General features: G+C 35.5%; 2 protein-coding genes across 3 annotated transcripts; both read left to right on the forward strand.

Moving 5' to 3' along the window:
• Positions 1 to 3,629: 3,629 nt before the first annotated feature.
• On the forward strand, positions 3,630 to 12,566 carry LOC102605788 (F-box/LRR-repeat protein 4). Its single transcript, XM_006356625.2, has 8 exons — positions 3,630 to 4,075; positions 6,896 to 7,141; positions 7,280 to 7,686; positions 8,066 to 8,251; positions 9,557 to 9,749; positions 10,814 to 10,890; positions 11,457 to 11,607; positions 11,955 to 12,566. The coding sequence occupies exons 1-8, from the start codon at positions 3,809 to 3,811 to the stop codon at positions 12,249 to 12,251; spliced, it is 1,824 nt and encodes a 607-aa protein (XP_006356687.1). The 5' UTR covers positions 3,630 to 3,808; the 3' UTR covers positions 12,252 to 12,566.
• Positions 12,567 to 13,695: 1,129 nt separating this feature from the next.
• Positions 13,696 to 21,129, forward strand: LOC102606457 (uncharacterized). Of its 2 annotated transcripts, none has more exons than XM_006356627.2 (3): positions 13,696 to 14,618; positions 20,308 to 20,412; positions 20,716 to 21,129. In XM_006356627.2, the coding sequence occupies exon 1, from the start codon at positions 13,793 to 13,795 to the stop codon at positions 14,612 to 14,614; it is 822 nt and encodes a 273-aa protein (XP_006356689.1). In that variant the 5' UTR covers positions 13,696 to 13,792; the 3' UTR covers positions 14,615 to 14,618; positions 20,308 to 20,412; positions 20,716 to 21,129. The 2 variants fall into 2 exon arrangements, with proteins under 2 accessions (XP_006356689.1, XP_006356690.1); XM_006356628.2 differs by having other exon boundaries at positions 20,313 to 20,412.
• Positions 21,130 to 21,303: the final 174 nt, after the last annotated feature.

Raw genomic sequence — 21,303 nt, forward strand, 5'->3', positions numbered from 1 at the left:
AACCTTCGGCCCACAATATGTGAGATTGCGAAGAAACGATGTCATGGTTATTTGGCCAACATTGTCGTCAAATCATAACCACCCGATAAGAAATGACAGTGCACCAATAATCTATAGACAATAAATGATTAGAATAAATAGCATTGTACCGATAAGTAGGGGTGAAACACTGCCAAATGAAACTTCTTCTCATAGAAATGACCCGAGTGTCAAGCCTCATGATCATGCCCACTTCATAAATCACGCCACAAAACTTAATTCCCAAGTATTCAACTTTGATCCTACTCAACTTAAATCTAGGTCTATCTCCAAATTTCAAGTCTCACATTTAACTCCTCGTATCTAATCAATTAATATTATATCATGTACAAATAATGTGCATCATGACATATATTCTTGAATATGTCGCATCATTACATTCTCGACACAATTTGGTATTGTTATTTTGAGGGTTAATTTTGTAAAACAAATATGTAGTAATAAGTGTTTTAAAAGGCGGGGGCATAAGGCGAAACGTTTTATGCAGTATGGGACAAGACGTAAGCATTGAGACACGGGGCGTAAGGCTTATGGATCTATGTGGCAAAGTCTCATGTATATTTAATTTTATAATGTTATTACTAAGAATAAAACAAAGGTCAAACTTTCAATTATTTTACAAATAATTTTGGGAAAATGCATAAGTACCCCCCCAGCCTATGCCCAAAATCCCTGAGACACACCTAACCTTTACTAAGGTCCTATTACCCCCCTGAACTTATTTTTTAGTTAATTGTTTACCACTTTTTGGCCTACGTGGCTGAGTCCGTGATTTCACCTATTTTAGGCGCGTGGGTGCAGCTTTTTGACAGCACTGACCAATAAAAATTGGTCATGTGTTAAATTAAACTTGGAAAAAATAAATATTAACTCAATTGTCTTCTTCTTTATTATTGTTCTTCACTAGTATACGTACCCGCGCGTTGCGCGGCTATATATTAATTTAGAATTATTTTAATTTAATAAAATATCAAATACTTCAAATATTTTTATATATTGTCCTTTATTACTTTTATGTTGTATTAATAAATTAATATTTTTCATATTAAAAAATTAATATTTAATTTTTTTTCACATGAAATGTAAAATATCATAAGATTAAATGACATGTTAGTATATTTTGAATATTTATTTTTCGAATCCAAAACATTCTTTACATTCTGAAATTTGCGTCAAACTATAATAGAAAAATGATTTAATATAGAGTGGATATAAATAATGTAATAATAATACATGTACTTGCTATATACATTTTCTTATTAATCATTGAAAATAATTAATATTATTTTTTAAAACATTAATTTAATCTCTTAAACTTTCGCAGAAGAAAATAATAATTTAAATTTTAATCAATGATTAGATGTCGAGGAACTTATCAATTTTTCTAGTATTCTAATATAGTAATTATTGCGTAAATTCCTGTTATGACTATTATAAAATTTATCATAATTTTTAATACTTATTATTTTAATACAACGTGTAATCTTTACTTATTATTTTCTTCCCATTGTTATTTTTGTTTAATTATATTACAAATAATACTAACAACAATTTCTTTTTTTATTAATGTAAAGATAATTTAATATAACGTGTAATTTTTACTTACTATTTTCTTCCCAATTTTATTTTTTTAATCATCTATAAATAATAGTTACAACAATTTATATTTTTATTAACGTAAAGATTTTGAGTAATAATTCTTCTTATGTTCTATTAATAATAATGATCGAAATTATTCACTATTAAAGTTTCTACATAATTGATATAAAAATTGAGGTTGCATACAAATAAAAACATGTTTGAACAAACAAAATAATTATATGCACTATTAGAGAGTACCTTCTAGTCTTATAAGTATCCTACAATTATGATAAAGTTGGAAAAGTGTAACTATCTATAAATAAAATAAAATTATATATATAATATTTACAAAATTTTACATGCCCAAATTTGAAATAAAATATATAAACATTAAAATCTATAAACTAACTAAAAATATATTAACAAAGTAGATTATAAATAATTTTTTTATCTATAAATAAAATAAAATTATATATATAATATTTACAAAATTTTACATGCCCAAATTTGAAATAAAATATATAAACATTAAAATCTATAAACTAACTAAAAATATATTAACAAAGTAGATTATAAATAATTTTTTTATCTATAAATAAAATAAAATTATATATATAATATTTACAAAATTTTACATGCCCAAATTTGAAATAAAATATATAAACATTAAAATCTATAAACTAACTAAAAATATATTAACAAAGTAGATTATAAATAATTTTTTTATCTATAAATAAAATAAAATTATATATATAATATTTACAAAATTTTACATGCCCAAATTTGAAATAAAATATATAAACATTAAAATCTATAAACTAACTAAAAATATATTAACAAAGTAGATTATAAATAATTTTTTTATCTATAAATAAAATAAAATTATATATATAATATTTACAAAATTTTACATGCCCAAATTTGAAATAAAATATATAAACATTAAAATCTATAAACTAACTAAAAATATATTAACAAAGTAGATTATAAATAATAGGATAGCTTTTTGAAATTTTGGGAAGTGTAAAAGCTATTTTTTAGAAAGTTGAAAAAGTGGGGCCCGGCGCGTGTTGAACAAAACTTTCAACCTATTTGGTTTATATTGCCACGTAAGCCGAAAAGTGGTAAAAAATTAATTAAAAAATAAGTTCGGGGGGTAATAGGACCTTAGTAAAGGTTAGGTGTGTCTCAGGGATTTTGGGCATAGGCTGGGGGGGTACTTATGCATTTTCCCAATAATTTTTTATAAATAAACTATAATATATAGAAAAAAAATATTAAGATTTTTATTTGAGAAAGGTATTAATATCCAATAATGGAGAAAAAAAGTATCACAATTACTATTTGAGAAATATCATTACAACAATAACAAAAAATATAATTTAAAGCAAAAAATGTTCAATTTTTTTTTAAGAAATAACGCCCAGGGCCCTTACATTTTTACGGTTGGATCTTACTGCCCAAATTCTATGACTTACGTCCTATGGATCTACATCTTTAGGAGCGTTTTTGGTACGCCCTGCAAAAAAAAAAAATGTTTTTGAAAACACGACGTAGTATAGTATTACAAAGTACTTTTTTTTTTGGAACCCTAGGATAACCCGCAACCGCTATAACCTCTGCCACAGCCTCTGCCCTTCGGGTGAACACTTTGTGCGCACTGGATAAACCCCCACTGTGTAATAGCCTGCAAACCACACAAAAAATATAAACCACACTAGGCAAGTCCTATGCGACATGCTCAATTCAGAAGGCATTGAGGGAGATCAATTTCAAATCTCCGTGTGGATAACCACCCTCTAAACCAACTGAGCCATCCTGGAAAACTATTACAAAGTACTTTGACATGCACATTTCGGCAGTATTTTTTATGGTTGATCTCCGATCTCATCTGATAATGCCTCCATATAGTAAATTACAAAGATACCCGTATATATTGCCATAAGTTACCCGAGAAAGAATAAATTTCCCAAGGCTAAAATGGGAAATGTCTTTTCGCTGATTGATCTATCGCTCCTTGTCAACAACTGACGGGCAAGTTCTACCGACCCGACTCACCTGATACCACATCTATATCTTCACTCATCGAATTTCTCATTTCCTCTCTTTTACGTATCTGAAATCGAGATTCAGCTGCGAATTGTGTATTTATAAGGTCATATAGATCCAGAAGAAGTAGACAAATTCAATGAGAGGGCGTGATTGGATCAATCAAATCCTGCCGGATGAGCTGATTCTCGATATTTTCCGGCATCTGGAATCAAAATCAAGCCGTGACGCTTGTGCACTTGTCTGCAAGCGTTGGCTCCGTCTCGAGCGCCTCAGTCGTCTCACTTTACGAATTGGTGCCTCTGGCTGCCCCGACGTGTTTATTAAACTGCTCGCTCGCCGCTTCGTCAATGTCCGAAATGTGTTTGTCGACGAGAGACTATCCATATCTCTCCCGGTTCCACTTGTAAGCCTTTGAATTCACTATGCGACGATTTCATATATTTATTGATTAGCTTGTATGCAACGTCTATATTTTGAGTGTCTAGGTCTCAAATTTAAGATTGGGATATCTATTGCATTCCAATTGGGAATATTTTGGTCAGAATTCTAATTTTGCACTTAATGATTTGGAATGATTGTTTTTTTTTTTGCCTAACAAAGTTATTCGTTTCTGTTGCTCTTGTGTATATCTTTCGAGATATAACTGGTGAAAGACTATGTATTTGTCAATTGAGGATAGGAACTCTAAAATCTAGATCAGGACTTCAAAGTTTACCATCGAATTAGGAATTGGTGATCATGATGTTTCATGTTAACCCTCAATTTTTCACCTGAAATAAATCAGATTGACATTTATCTTAGTTAAATCTACTACAATAGTCATCCATCTCGTGAGGTGATTAGTGAAGCCGTTTAGGGAGAGGAAGAAGGACTCACATATAGTGTTCATTGACCTAGAAAAAGGGATATGACAAAGTCTCAAGGGAGGTTTTATAGAGATGCTTGGAGGCTAGAGGTGTACCGATGGCATACACTAGGGAGATTACAAATATGTGCGATGGAGCCAAGACCCATGTGAGGACTTAGAGCACTTTTCAGTTGTGTTGGAATTGCATCAGGGATCAACTTTTTAGTCTGTTTCTGTTTGGCTTGTTGATGGATGAATTGACATGTCATATCCAAGGTGAGGTGCCATGGTCTAAGTTATCTGTAGAGGTTTGGAGAAGAACCCTAGAGACTAAAGGGTTCAGGTTAAGCATGACCGACACTCAATACTTAATGATACTGTTAGAATAGGAATAGGTTTATACAATCCAATTAGAATAGGAATAGGAATAGTAAATAGTATCCTATTTGGTAAATGATTGTATTCTAGTGTCTATAAATAGGGTCTCAATATAATAATGTAAATGACAACAATGCAATAATATTCTTTTTCAATATTTCTCACATGGTATCAGATCCTCTAAGATCTTAGTAGAAAATCAATGAGCTTCCGCTGCCAGCGGGTGGCACCCATATATGCCGCCCGTCTGACCAATGATTATGTTAGCAAAAGTTGGTCACCGTGTATCTTTCTGGTGACTATTTTCTCATATCTAATTTGTGTAGCATCGTGCCATCATTCCGGTGACTACTTTCTTATATTTAATTTGTGTAGCACTGTGCCATCATTCCAGTGACTACTTTTTCATATATAATTTGTGTAGCACTGTGACATCCTTTCGGTGACTACCTTTTTTTGCATATCTGTTTTGTGTAGCACCGTGCATCTCTCCCGGACTACTTTTCATATTTAATTTGTGTAGTACCATGGATTTTTTTCCGAACTATTTTCTCAGAGTTGCATAGCATCATGTGTCTTTTCAGTGACTCCTCAGATTTGATTTGCATAGTTCCATTCGTCTTTTCGATGACTCCTCAAATCTAATTTGCGTAGGGTTGTGCCATCATTCCAACCCTATTCGTATAATTTTTCTTTTTCAGTAGGGTCGTGCCATCATTTCGACCCTACCCCTATTATTTCTCTTTTTCTATGGGATCGTTCCATCAATTCGAACTATCCTATCCATATAATTTTATTTTTTAAATTGTGACCTCTTTCAGTCATCAAATCTAATACTGCGGCGTATGAGCATTTTCCGGCCAATTTTTTCTGTGACTTTCTTGTTTAATATTGACTCGTCTATTGATTCCAACATGATCGATACATTTTATACTAGATTTTGAGCACTTCCAACGACCGTTGCATTGTGAAGAAGTCTATATGGAGCAACTACCTGATTATGTTGCTCAAGGAGAGTTTAGTAGTCTTGTATGTCGATTGTGTTAGTCACTCTATGGTCTGAAACAGTCTTTGCAAGTTTGGTTTGGGAAGTTCAAACAGAATGGGAATAGGTTTATACAATCCTATTAGAATGGGAATAGGTTTATACAATCCTATTAGAATGGGAATAGGTTTATACAATCCTATTAGAATGGGAATAGGTTTATACAATCCTATTAGAATGGGAATAGGTTTATACAATCCTATTAGAATGGGAATAGGTTTATACAATCCTATTAGAATGGGAATAGGTTTATACAATCCTATTAGAATGGGAATAGGTTTATACAATCCTATTAGAATGGGAATAGGTTTATACAATCCTATTAGAATAGGAATAGGAATAGAAATAGAAATAGGAATAGTAAATAGTATCCTACTTGGTAAAGGATTGTATTCTAGTGTCTATAAATAGGGTCTCAATGTAATAATGTAAACGACAACAATTCAATAATATTCTTTTTCAATATTTCTCATACAATCTCGTATGCGAAAGAACAAAAGAAACCCTATAATCTAAGAACAAGGAAGTAAATGATAGAAAGCTAGACACAAGAATGGAACGAATAGGCAACAATGACTATATTAAAGTCAAAACCTCCTATTAAGAATACCAAACAAGCACCTAAACTATAGAGACACCCTCAAGAGGAATGATCCTCAAGAAAGCAATCCCATCAACATTTTCTAGCACCCGAACAAAAAAAAGTTTCACATTTAGTGGTAATATAAGTGACTCCAGTATTTGTTAGGTTCACAAGCGAATTTCCTCTGCCTTCTGTTTGTGAGACTTGGGTTATGCTTTTTTCAAGTTTGTGATGCCAAAACAGTATTTTCTAAAGGTTTGAGTGTTATATTATTTGTTAGGCTCACAGGTGAATTTCTGAGCTTGTACCGGGAAGCTACATTCATCTTGAAAGTTTTAAATTTATTGTTTCTTTTGTATACCCGTTGCAGGGAAGAAGGCGTGGCACTGATCATTCCGTGATTTCAGCTCTCAAGATCCATTCCCTGGCTGAAACAAATGGCTCGGAAGACAATGAAACAGAATCTTACTGTTTGTCAGATGCTGGGTTGGCTGCTGTTGCTGCTGGCTTCAGTAAGCTTGAAAAGCTGAGCTTAATATGGTGCTCCAATGTGACACATGTGGGGCTGAGGTCTATAGCTGAAAAGTGTATATTTTTGAAGTCTTTGGATTTACAGGTAAATATCTAGTCATTTAAAACTTTGGTTTCCTCATGGTTATTTTATTGATCTGTTTCTAGCTGTTTTGGAATTGAACTATATGATGTGCATGTTATCTAAGGTCTGAGAAGCTTTAGTTTCCTGTACCTCTTAAAGGGCTGTTATGTTGGAGATCAAGGTCTAGCAGCTGTTGGGGAGTTCTCTAAGCAACTTGAAGATTTGAATTTGAGGTTCTGTGAAGGCCTAACTGATGCAGGCTTGATTAAATTGGTAGATGGTTCTGGGAAGACGTTGAAATCTATTAGTTTGGCTGCCTGTGCAAAAGTAACTGACACCTCCTTGGAAGCTGTGGGATCTCATTGTAGATCTTTGGAGTCCTTGTCACTAGACTCAGAGTGTATCCATGATAAAGGTGTACTTGCTGTTGCCCAAGGATGCCCTCAGTTGAAGGTTCTGAAGCTACAATGCGTCAATGTTACAGATGGTGCTCTCCAAGGCGTTGGCACTTGCTGTTTGTCGCTGGAGTTGTTGGCTCTTTACAGTTTCCAAATATTTACGGACAAGTTAGTTGTTTATTCTGGTTGTCTTCCCTATTTGGATTTATTTGTTTTTGACTTACCAGCAGCATGATCGTAACTTCTATATTCATGTAAGCTTTTGTAATGTACATCTACATTTTAGACATGAATACAATTCCTCTTAACCAATAGCTTTTCCAGTGTTCAGATTACGCAATCTAAATACCAAATCTTTAAATTTTCAACTCCATCTTTGCTAAAAAAAATAATTCCTGAATATAGAGAACAGATAGTAACTTGATTCAAACTGTGTGTTGCTGTCTGTCTTTTTATGGCAATAGTTGCAAGCAAAAATTTAACAAAGCATGTGCTGGGATGATTGGTTTTCACAATCTGACCTATATCTTTATGCATATTTTTTCAGGAGTCTGTATGCTATTGGTAAAGGGTGCAAACGGTTGAAGTCTCTTACCTTGAATGATTGTACTTTCTTAAGTGACAAAGGCTTGGAAGCAGTTGCAGTTGGTTGCACTGGGCTCACGTATCTTGAGGTTAATGGCTGCCACAATATAGGGACATATGGACTGGAATCTATTGCAAGATCTTGCACGTACACTTTTCTCCTCGTGCTTTATTTTGAATTTCTTTTCAATCTTTGTGTTGAATTTTAGTTATTGAAGGCAAAAAGACCTAGTGCTTACTTTTCCCCTTTCTCCTTGTTCTCTGAATTCAAGATAGATTCTTGTAAACTGCTTATATTTTTAAGGTCGTATGCATGAGTGGTGGTGCATTTGAGGAGAGTATTTAGCATGAGAAGCACTTATGTGAGTATCTAGTAAATGTTTAGAATTACATTTAGAGGTTTCAAAAAAAAATAAGCATTAAAAGAAGCAGCTCAAAATTGGTGCTTATAGAACTACTTTTGCACCTAAGATTTTAGGCGCCATGTTAAAGGAAAATATGCTATTCTATCAAATAAAAATGCTTGCTTGAGTTTAATTTGTATAAATTAAACAGAAAAAATGCTTCATAGAACAATTATAGCAGATTATGGAGGGAGTGCTTATATTAGATTTTTAACGTGATTTTCTTTGAACGCATTCTCTAGAAAAGTTTTGTACTCCCAAGTTGGACCAAATTGAGTTCTCTGTTATTCCAAAGCTCATGCGACAATCATGTTATTCTATTTCTGTCAGTATTACCTCATGAAACAAAATGCTATACTTTTCCAAACTCCAGGGGATGGTTTCATCCATGTTTACAGCCAGATTTCTGAATCTACTGAGTTAGATAATTAATGCGGAATGCATATAAGTTCCACCACTTTCAAAGAGGCTTACAGTAGGATGTAGGCTGATCTAGTATTAGAATTTGATAGATAGAAGCGTGAAACTACCTTTTAATATAGGATAATATGTTGAATCAGAATGGTAAATTGCAGTTCTCTTATGTTTTATTTTGATTGCAGATTTTAATTTCATCATATATACTTCCTTTGAAAATGATGTTATTTCTTTCATGAAGATGTGGGCAGTAAATTTATGTTTGTGTTCATAGATGATTGGCTGTAATTTCATTGTCTTTAATGAAATCCTGTCTTTTTTCATTGTTTAGTGTCCTCCAATTTCTTTCATCTCTTTTTCTTTAAAAATGAAGACTGAAAACCTAATCTATTAGGACTAGCAAACTGTTGAATGGTAGTTGATTGGTTTCACTGATAGATTGATTACTGCTATTTATGTTATGCTTGGCTCATCTTATTAATAATACTTATGAAATTCATGAATTTTATCCATTGCTTGACCTGATAGTTTGTACCCCTCTAAAATTCTGTCCTGGTCCTATCTTGAGTCTTGTCCTTCCTTTTTCTAAGAAGTCAAAAGGTCCTAATTTGAGTTTTGGCTTCATAATGTAGGCATCTGTCTGAGTTGGCCTTGCTGTATTGTCAAAGAATTGGTAATTTCGCATTGTCCGAGATTGGCAAAGGATGCAAGTTCTTGCAAGCTTTACATTTGGTAGATTGTGCAAGTATTGGGGACGAAGCCATATGTTCTATAGCCAGAGGATGCTGCAACCTCAAAAGGCTCCACATCCGTCGATGTTATGAGGTGCTTTAATAATTTGTCACCCTCATTACTTGGGGATTTCTCTCTTGTTCTCTAGTGATGTCAAAGTTACAGGATATCTTTACATGCGGAGTGTTGCATATTACTGGAGGCCTATGCATTTTTTTTATCAGTAAAGATTCAAAGATATCATTAATTACCAGCACCGAGATGGTGCTGCACATGTACGCTAGGGATCCAGAAACATCAGCAGAACTTTTCTAATACATCAGCTGACAAAAGCAAGAGCATTCCTCCAGTTCTAGTGTTTTACTATGTACACAAATCAGATACTCTCTATACCTGAAGGCACTGAATTAATCTAAGAGACTAACCTCATCTGATATGAATCATTCTCCAAACATAAAACCTCATCCAACATGAATCCAACTTTACAACAATACGAGAGTAAAGACAAATAGTTGTATTTGATTTTGCTAACAGATTCTGCTTTATTCGTGAAGCACCTTAAGTTCCTTTCCTTCCATGTTGCCCCATCTAGTGCACGCTGGTACTGTAGTTCGTACGCTTTTCTGTTTCTTATTGATGCCTCTTCCATTCCTACTGAGTGGAAGCTCCCTGGTAGTTCTTGGCATTCTCCACATAAGCTTAGAGATGTGCAGGAACATTACTATAGTTGTGAGAGTAATATGCAATGTAGAAAAATGTGACAGTTGTCTTCCATCTATTTCTTACAAAGTTAGCACTTGCTGCACAAGTTTATCTTCTTTTTTTAACTAGCCTCATATGCTGCCACGTGAGTCAATCTTCCTTTAACATTTGAAATCTGCTTCCAAGGCCATCTCAGGTTATGTTCACTTCCTGCCCTTTAAGTCCCTTTAATTGAACACATCACTGTTATGTGCCTTCTCTGTAGACTATATTACCATAGCATTCAAGAGACCTGAGTAGTCCATGGGAGGCCTAACAGCACTCCTTGTTTCCCCTTTTTCATTCTTTCCGATCTATTGTTAGTGAAATCTGATTTGTGCTGTTTCCTTTGCACTTTATGCCCAAAACTCAATTGTTTTACTTGATAATACTGCTCTTTTCATTCTGATTTGAAGGTTGGAAATAAGGGAATTATAGCTGTTGGCGAGAACTGTAAATTTCTTACAGACCTTAGCCTCCGATTCTGCGATAGGTACATGATTTTCTCTTTCTCAACTAATATTGCCTTCTATTTTTTTTTGTTTCTCAATCATCAAGTCTCGGCTGATAAAATTGTCAGACAGTCTCTTCCTTGCTTGCATTACTTCCTTGTATTGTCCTTTAAATTTATACTTGAATGCTCTTTGAGATGAACGTTTATCTTTGCGTCTCTTTTCTTTTTTGATATGGGAATTGTTGTGCTCCTTGTGGCGCCAGATTTTTGATATGGGAATTGTTGTGCTCCTTGTGGCACCTCTGGTGCTGCAAGAGGTCGCTTGTCCATTTGAAGATGAAGATTGCCTAGGCACAATTTTCATCTGCTTCTTTAAAACTTCCTAGCCCATAGTCTGACGGAAAATGTTCTACACTGCGAGATCAACAAAAAATTGTGTCTAGATGGTTATTTGCTTTAGTAACTTCTCCTTTACGCGTATTGTTGATTGCTTATATTTTGCATAGCATATACTTTGAACTGCTTCTTTATCAAAGCTTGCTACTTAACTACCGTATTACTGGTAATTTGGCTCTAATAAGTCTTAGCCTCTATTTGATTACCAGAGTAGGGGATGAAGCACTTGTGGCTATTGGTGAAGGTTGCTCTCTGCATCATTTAAATGTCAGTGGCTGCCACCAAATTGGGGATGCTGGAATAATTGCCATAGCAAGAGGATGCCCTGAACTCAGTTACTTGGATGTGAGTGTACTCCAGGTGTGTCCACTTATACTTGCTCTTTTTATAGTGGGATACACATTGTATATGATGCATAGACGGTATGAATATGCTTAACATACCAAGGTTATTGGATAATTACATTAAGGTGATTACGTAACAACATTAAGTTATATTAGAACTACTTAGTGTAGGTAGAGCTTAAAATGGTTGCTTCCTCCTGAATCCACCGGTTAACAAGTGCATTAGGAACCCCATATTATAAAGTCCCATATGCAACACACACACACACGTATTGCTCCCATATACAAGATGTTTGATAGACCAAAAAATTGTACTTTTTATCTCTATTCCGCACTGAATACTAGCGCATCAATTTTTGACAGGATTTGGGCGATATGGCCATGGTGGAGCTAGGTGAAGGATGTCCCTTGCTGAGGGATATTGTGTTGTCTCACTGTCGTCAAATAACAGATGTAGGTTTAAGTTATATTGCTAATAGGTGTACCTTGTTGGAAACTAGCCACATGGTCTATTGCCCTGGTATCACCGCTGCTGGAGTAGCCACGGTGATTACGAGCTGCACAAATATAAAGAAAGTTCTTGTAGAGAAGTGGAAAGTGAGTCCAAGAACCAAAAGGAGAGCAGGATCCATCATCTCCTATCTCTGTGTTGATCTGTAGATCTCTGTACACGTGTTAGTGTAATCTATTCCTTGCAGCCTCCAATCGAAAGCAGCAAGGGTAAAACAGACTATCGTTGTGGATAGCCAGTTTAGAAAGAGGGGTGTCGTAGCTTGTGTTGCACTTTTCTTTTATCTGCTATGTTCTTTCAGTGTTTTGTTTTTTGTCCAAATCTCACAGTAATTTACTAGTAGATCGACTTCATTTTAGAAGGTGGGTGGGGTGTCTTGTAACCCTCCCGATGTGTAGGAATATGCTCGTTGATTGTCTTTATTGGGGAAAGATAGCAAATAGCCAGTTCTTTTACCATCAGTTGAAACTTTAGCCAGCATTTCAGAATTATTCAAAGTTAACTGCTTTTTAAGGCGGAAATAAAATTTGGACAAAAACTCTACCGAATGTTGGAGATCAAAATTTTTGAAAGAAAAATTTCAAGATGATGTCTGAGTTCAAATTCGAAAAATCTTTACATGTGAACGCTTTCGTCTATGTCATCAGTTTATATTACAGGAAGAAGGTGAGTATCTATGTATGTTCACCAATTGTATTCCTTGCCAAAACGGAAAAGGGTCATATTTGCCAGTTGACCCTAAAAATGTTCATATTTATCTTCAGTTATATCTTTTGGTCATATGTACTCGTATTTTTGGGGTCATATTTGTCCTCGTAATTATATGTTGTCCAAATGTACATTCTGTAAGACAAAGATATAAATAACGTATAGCGGTAAATTTGACAATTTTTGGTAAATACAAGGAATATTTTATTTTTTTCTTGGCTACAGGAAATATTCTCTCACTCTCGAACACATTTTTACACACAATTACTGAGATGACACTCGAAATTATTGAAATGACTACTCAAATGGTATAAGATAGTTAAACTTCAACTATAGAGAAGAAAAACAAGATTAATCTTGAAATGTATATTAATAATATTATAAGAGTCAGATTAAAAAGTAAAGTGTGCCACATAATTTGAAATGGAGCACGTACTTACATACTAATTCCTCTGTCCCCATTATTTATTTTATTTTCTAAAACTAATTATCTCAATTTATTTGTATTAATTTTTTTAATCTATTTAAAAATGAAATCTTTCTCTTTTTTTGATAATTTTTTAATTTTGACTTTCCAAAATCATGAAATTAAATAACATTTTAGTACATTCTTCCCATCTTTAATTTAAAATCAGAAAATTCAACATTTTATATACTTTTTAAAACTTCATGTCATGTCGTTGTTTGGTGTGAAGTATAAAATATAATAATAGCAAAATGCAAGATTACTTAATTTTGCGTTTGGTTGAAGATATTAAATAGTAGGTGAATTATTAATCCCACTATTCATATTATAGTGATATGATAAAACTAATGGCGGAATAGCTTATCTCGATAATTGATCGTGAGATAACTTGATGTTTCTAACCAAAGGAATGTTTAGTTTGATGGAGCTCCATTTCAGCGGGGCTTCTTTAACGCAACCCGACAGGACTCTATTTGGAAGACCCAAGAGAAGGCACTTCCCTTTTCCGCCCGAAAAATGTCAAAATTGATAGCATCGTCCTTCCTTGTATCTCTATTATTTCTACTTCAATTTTCTTCTCCAGTATTCTCTATCAGGAAGGATGTTAGTCTTCAAAGCACATCTACCTGTAGAACTACCGTTCAAGGAAGATATTTGATTGCCGATGATATGGGTCAAGTCTGTGATGCACTCTCCATTGATCCCCATTCTCGCTGCTGCCGTGGGAAATCAGAGCGATTCTCTTGTAATGGTTGCAATCTCGTTTTACAATGTTGCAATTCCTATGAATTTTGTGTTTCTTGCTGTTTGAATCCGTCCAGGACACAAAAGGATCTGGCTGTAATTGTGAAGATATCTAAGCCGATAACAGCAGGGATGTATTCGAGTATTTTTGATTTTTGTACGGGAAGATGTCGTCATAATTCGGAAAGTGTGGTTCATGAAAATGCTTATCTAAGTGAATTTCATCATTGTTTCTCTATACCGTCTAATTCTTCTTCTGGCGGTGCTTCTGGTGTACAAACTGAAGTGAGGTTGGCTGGTATAAATGTTGTGATAGGAAAACAAGGTGAATCGTGTGATTCGGTATGTAAATCAAGTGGTCAGTCTTGTGTTCCTAATAAATTTGTGTTGCTCAATCAGTGTGAAACGATGCATAAGTACTTGAGCTGTAAAGGTGGATGTTTGGCAAGTGTTGGAGCTGATCAGCCTGCTGAAGTAGTTGATGATGCTCCCAGAGATCTGAACCCTGGAGCCTGCTTGTACACCTCGCAAGCATCAGTGCTATCTTGTGATGGTTCGCATCAGCATACCAAGAGGCTGTGCCCCTGCGCATAGTGTGGTGAATTTCCCTCTTCCAGTTTTTTCAATTTATGTGTCTTACTGTTGTTTCAGTCTGTTTCGAAGACAATGTCTCTTTATATATTTAGTAATTCTTTAACTCCAACATCCAACACAATATATTTAAGACCACAAGGTTCAAAAGTATTAGTTAGTTTTTGATAATTTTGTACCAGTCAAACTAAGACACATATAATTCCGTAGGTTTATGAGAAATTAGTGAGGAATCTCCTTATAGATTGTTGGATTTCCTTGTCATTAGACTCAGAGTTTATCCATGACTAAGGTGAACTAAGGACGGTGTACTTACTGTTGCCCTCAGTTAAGTTTCTGAAGCTACAATTTCAGATGATTCTCTGCAAGGCGTTGGCTATTTACAGTTTCAAATATTTATGGACAAGTTAGTTGCTTATTCTAGTTTTCTTCCATATTTGGATTTATTTATTTTTACTTACCAGCAACTTATATATCTTAACATTTACAAGCTTGGGGATGATCGTAACTTCTACTTTCATGTAAGCTTTTGTAATGTACATCTACATTTGTGAGGCCCCCTCCTTCCTTCCATATTGTCCACCAAATGCATGTTGGAGTTGTAGTTCCAAGTTTGCGCCCCTTTCTGTTTCTTACTGATGCCTCTTCCATTCCAACTGAGTGGAAACTCCTGGAAGTCCTTTCTTTTAGGAGATTATTGAATGATTGGGAGGTAGTAAGAGTTACAGAGTTCTTCAAGGTGTTGGAGATCTTCAAGGGTACAACTGATGATGAAGATTTCATGTTTTGGAATAATTATGTAAGAAGGGATACACAGTTAATTCAGCATACAACATATTAAGCTCTACTGAGCAATAAAATACATGCTGGCCTTGCAAGAACATTTGGAGAGTCAAAGTTCCTTTCAAAGTGATATGTTTCTCCTGGTTGATGGTCAGAAAAGGTGCTTAACTTGTGGAAATCTGTAAAGAAGGGGAATCTAGTTAAGTTCAAGATGCTTCCTATGTCAAGAGAATGTAGAAAATAGTAGCCCTTTACTTTTGCACTGTGAAAGTGACTGGCAGTTGTGGCAGATCTTTTTGAGTATGACTGGCCTGAAATGGGTCATGCCATAGTCTGCACGTGGAGCTGTGCCGGAGCAATGTGGAGCGGGGGGGGGGGGGGGGGGGGGGGGGACGGAGAAAGAAAAGACTAAATTAGAATTGGCAGGGGCCGCGCGAACGCAGCCCCCCTCATCAACAAATTCTAGCAAGGATTGGTCCCATCAACCTTTAAAAAGTTCTCCAGACCTAAATGACAGCAATCAGACAATCAAAAAGCCTCCCAGTTCTTTCATCAACAGAGCACAAGTTGATAATATCTACTTCATCATAAGTTGTAGCGAATTTATAAAGGAAATTGAACGATTCAGACAACCAACTTTTCCAACTTGTAAGCAGCAGCTCCAGTTAATATTACAGGTACATGATCAGAGAATCTGGGGGGGGGGGGGGGGGAATAAAGGCAGAAGAAGTGATGGAAATCGATCCCAGCTTGTATATGGTAGATGTTTTGAAAACAGGAGCAGATCTATACAGAGAATTAAGATGTATTATATTCAGTCTTTGTATTTTTGGTGTAAAGCAAACTATGTAGAGAATACTGAATCATTACTAGAGTTTGTAGAATCATTGTAGCAATCTTGTAAACTTGTAAGCAGAACAAGTTTTTTTACTTATTTTAACTGTAAATATGGTGCCCAGCTTTTCCTTAATGCTGATGAGTACCATTTCTCAAATAAATAAAAAACTGGAAGTTCCTGGCGCTGTCCACTTCGGCTTAAAGAACATTACCATAGCTGTAGGGGTACTATTGCAGTGTAGAAAAATGTAACAGTTGTTTTCCATCTCTTTCTCTCAAAGGTAGCACCTGTTGCACAAGTTTATCTTTAGTTTTAACTAGTCGCATGTGCTGCCACTCAAGTCAATCAACATTGAGAGGAACATGTGAAATCTGCTTCCAAGTCCATCTCAAGCTATGTTTGATTCCTGCCTGTCAGATCCTTCAAAAAAAGTGTATATTTTTGGAGGTTCCGACACGGTGCGGCAGTATTTTTGGAGAGTTCGAGCAACATAGCCTGTAACAAGATTTAATAGAAAATATACCTTTCTGTTAGGTGTCGAAAAGACTATTTGTATCATCCTCCCTTCCTTGGCATACCTGCAATAACAAAAGAAAATTGTTCAACCTTATTTCCCAATCACTTAACTTTCTCCTCATACTTATTTGCCGTCCTGCTTCTGTGGAATGATGAAGATCTTGCTTCAGTGTCTTCCACTAGCTGGAGGAAGTCTGGCACCATTCCTTAAGTGGAGTATTCCCTATCCGTGTACTATTCCAGAAGGAAATTATTCTACCGTACCTTAAAGCTGATGCTTTATGAAAACTCTTGCCATTGACCTCTTATGCGCTTCCATACACCATATCCATGACGACCAGTTTCATGGAGGTGCTCCATTTGTTCCTTCAACAACAACAACATGCCCAGTGTGATCCCACAAGTGGGGTATGGGGAGGGTAGAGTGTATGCATACCTTACCCCAACCAGTTCCATTATTCCACGGTTTTATTTATTCATTCCTCCACAATGCTTCTTCCTCTCCTAAATATCTTCATGATATTTCTCCCTCTCCTGGATACCTCCACAACCATTTCATTAGTAAATTTTCATTTTGCAGCCTCAGATTTTTTTTTTATTTTTTTTGATAACCGAGAAATCCGTCTGTGACCCGCCTTTGGACCAATCACAGCCTTCTAAACTCGGTGGATAATGGGCCTGCCCCTCTACCCTTCTCCACTTAAATACCGGGCTTCGCTTTGCAAGGTGTGGGGCTTGAACCTGCGACCTGAGCCAGAAATCCTCCACCTTTTGCCACTTGAGCTAAGCCTTGGGGGCTTGCAGCCTCAGATTTTTTATGCCAAATTAACCCCCTTTTTTGTGTCCATGAAGACATTGTCTGTGCAAATCAAATGATATACCTTTCTTTCTTTGTTACCTTGTACCGTCTAATTTATCTGATCTTTTTCCCCACCTTCATCCTAATTCGGAAAATATCACACCACATATATAGGCAACGCGTCTACATTCTAATACACTTTTGACGAGCACCAGCCTTCCAACCAAAGAGACACTTGGTGGCTCTATTTTGGTAAGACTTTGTTATGGGTGCCATTCACAAAATTGGTATAATTTACCAAGTAGTGTTTTCCTCTTCTTTCTAAATGCTTGGAAACTGTTATTTTCTTGTTCAAAAAAATGTTTTCGTTTTTTCTCTTTTTTGAGTACAGGTGAATGGGGTGTATGATACAATTAACAAATATTACTCTAATATTACTCTGGAGATCACAATCTTATCTGGATTTCTTAACACCTTCCTCCCATAAATTAGAAATGCCATTCTCGTTTATCTGTGCGAGCTCAAGTTTTCAGCATCACTCCCTTGTTATTTATTCCCTCTAAATGTATTTTCTATGCCATTCTCTTCTTCTGAATAACAGACCTGCAACAGCTCCATATTGACCTTATAACTGGTATGATTAACTGAACACGTCGCTGTTATCCTCTCCTCTCTTTAGGTTGTTATCATAGCATTCAAGAGACTTGAGTTAGTCCATGTTTAGCATATTCTTTCCCCTATATTCCTTCTTTCCAATCAATAACAATATCATAACTGACTAGAAGTATTTTTTTGTGAAATGTGTTCTTCCTCGTCTCTGTCTCTGTCTGTCTGTCTCTCTCTCTCTGTTTAGAATCCTTAAGAATTTAGAGAGCTCTCGTTGACTGTTGGGTAACATTTGTAGAAAACCATATTCTTGTGTAGGTTCTCTCCTTTCTGGTATACGGCTTGTATATAGGAGTTTTTCCACAGTGATAAAATAGTTTACTTTATAAAAAAGAAGAAGCACTCATGTTGACTACTCTAAAAAACAAGATAAGTACTGACTGGACTGTAATTAAAGTGGAAGCTGACTTGATATTTCTTGGTGCTAGACATGATTTCTGAGTGGAAGATATAGAAGAAAACCGCGGAGGAATGAACCGGAAATAGGGGCTGATTTGTACATCGAGCATTTTTTTATTGGAAGTAGTAAACCAGGCTTCTGTTTCTTAACTATCTTTCAGAAGAAAATAGAAGCACTTGAATCAGAGAGAGAAACCCCAGCCGTACATACACAAAGAATAAAAGAGGATGATAGTTAAGAGATGATGAAGAATGCAGAAACAGTTTTACGGAGAAAGACTGAAAAGAAAGTAATATGAACATTTCAGATTTTTCTTAGTGGATGTCTTTGTTGCTCTGTAGATGTGTTTGTTGGTTTCAACTTTCAACTAGTTCTTGATGTTTTCGTTTTCTTTGAGATGGACAATTTTTATCAGTAATGTTCTTTCAAACATTTCAATGTTTATGCTTAATGAATTAAAAATTTCTGAGTTTGGAGTTGCAGATCATTTAAAAAAAAAAGGTTGCAGATCAAAGAATTGAAATTCAGGCTTTAGAGTTTAATCTAACATCTATCCTTTATATTTTGGGTTAATGATGTCGTTCAGTTATTTTACTGCTTGTAATTTCCCCATCAGATGGTGAATCTTTTAGACAGGCTTTATTGTGATAACCTTTTTTGGATAACCACTTCCGCTGTGGAATGGGGTTTCTTGAAGAGGCGGATACGATGTGGAAATCAGTTTTTCTTTCAGCAGCTGTTAATTGTCCCTAAATGATGTAATTTCTTTTGTTAGTGATATCTGGCTTGTGCTGTATCCATTGCACTTTATGTCCAAAAACTAAGTTGTTTTATTTGATTCTGCTAGTCTTTTCATCTAATTCAATAGCGTTTGAAATAAGGAAATTATAGCTTTTGGTATGAAGTTGACCGATCCCTGGAACCACATTTGTTATACGTATATGTGGATAGATAGATAGCAATTCTTCCTCTCGATGATGAGGGACGGACAGAGGATCTGCTATCATCGGAATATCCGCTTCAGAATGTGATATCGAGGTTCAGATTATTTGGAAAATAGGTCGATCTTAGGGGAGAACATTCGAATGGTTGAATTGATGACTTTGTTTAGATCTCTTCGACTGGAACCTAAAGGATACTTTGATGCTCTAAATATCTTACAGACCTCAGACTTTGATTCTTTTTGATAGGTACATAATTTTCTCTTTCTCACTAACATAACCTTATATTAAATTTGCTTTTCAATCATCAAGTTTTGTGCTGATAAAACTGTCAGACAGCCTCTTCCTTTCTTGCATTACTTTCTTCTTCTGTTGTTTTATAGATTTATATGTGAATTCTCTTTGAGATGTGTGCTCCTTTTGGAACCTCTGGTAGTGTAAGAGGTGGCTTGTTTATAAGAGGATGAAGATTGTCTAGGCATAATATTCATCTGCTGCTTTAATGCTCCTGTCCCCGACTCCAATGAAAAATGTTCTACACTGCAGCAAGAAAATATATGTAGTTGGTTCCTTGCTTTAACAATTTTTTTATTTCTTTCTTGGAGCAACTTTTCTTTTAATGTGTAATGTTGACGGCAGACTGTTATATCTGCCACGGCAGATACCTTGAACTGTTTTTTTATTTAAAGCTTGCTACTTAGGTACCGCTTTATTGGCTCTAAAGAAATCATTAAGCTCTATTTTATTTGCCAGAGTAGGGGATGATGAAGATTGCTCTCTGCATCATTTGAATGTCAGTGGCTGCCACCAAATTGGGGATGCCCTGAATCCAGTTGCTTGGATGTGAGTGTTCTCCAGGTATGTCCACTTATACTTGCTCTTCTACAGTCTGATAAACATTGCATTGATGCAAAGCCTGTGCGCGTATGCTTAACATATCTAAGTTTATTAGGCAATTACATAAATTGATTTAAGGTGAGTAGGTAACAACTTTAGTTTCATTACAACTATAGTACTTAATTGATATAAGCTTAAATTGGTTGATTCCTTACGAATACCAGCAGTTGATAAGTGGATCAGGAATCTTTATATAACACATCCTTTTAAAAGAATTGTGTTTTAATCTTCATTCAGCACTGAACACTACCTATATTTCGATAGGATTGGGGGATATGGCCTTGGTGGAACTAGGTGAAGGATGTCCCTTGATGATGGATACTGTGATGTTGCTCTGTCGTCAAATAACAAATGAGTTTAAGTTATTATGTGAACAAGTGTACCTTGTCGGAAACTTGCCACCCGGTCTATTTCCCTGATGTTAATGCTACTGGAATAGCCATGGTGATAGCGAGCTGCACAAATATAAACAAGGTTCTTGTAGAGAAGTGTGGAAAGTGAGTCCAAGGACCAAAAGGAGAGAAGGATCCATCATCATTCATCTCCTATTTCTGTATTGAACTGTACAGACTATTGTGTTGGATTGCCCGTTTAAGATGAAAATTTCTCCGCCGTAGAACAGTCCTAGTATTGTGTAGGTTCATACAATTTGACCCACTCATGAAGATGATGAATGTCAGCAACCTGGATTGTGGTAGTGGTGGTGGGACTACTTCACCCTTAACCACGGGTCTCACCCTGGGTAACCCCAAATGGGCTCTGCAGTGCGCAATTCGGATTTAGTCAGAGCTCCAATGCGGGCTCCGGACATTGGATGGAAAACCAAAAAAGAAGATAATGAATGTTTGAACG

Source organism: Solanum tuberosum, unplaced genomic scaffold (genome assembly GCF_000226075.1).
Source record: "Solanum tuberosum cultivar DM 1-3 516 R44 unplaced genomic scaffold, SolTub_3.0 scf00227, whole genome shotgun sequence".
NCBI lineage: Eukaryota > Viridiplantae > Streptophyta > Magnoliopsida > Solanales > Solanaceae > Solanum > Solanum tuberosum.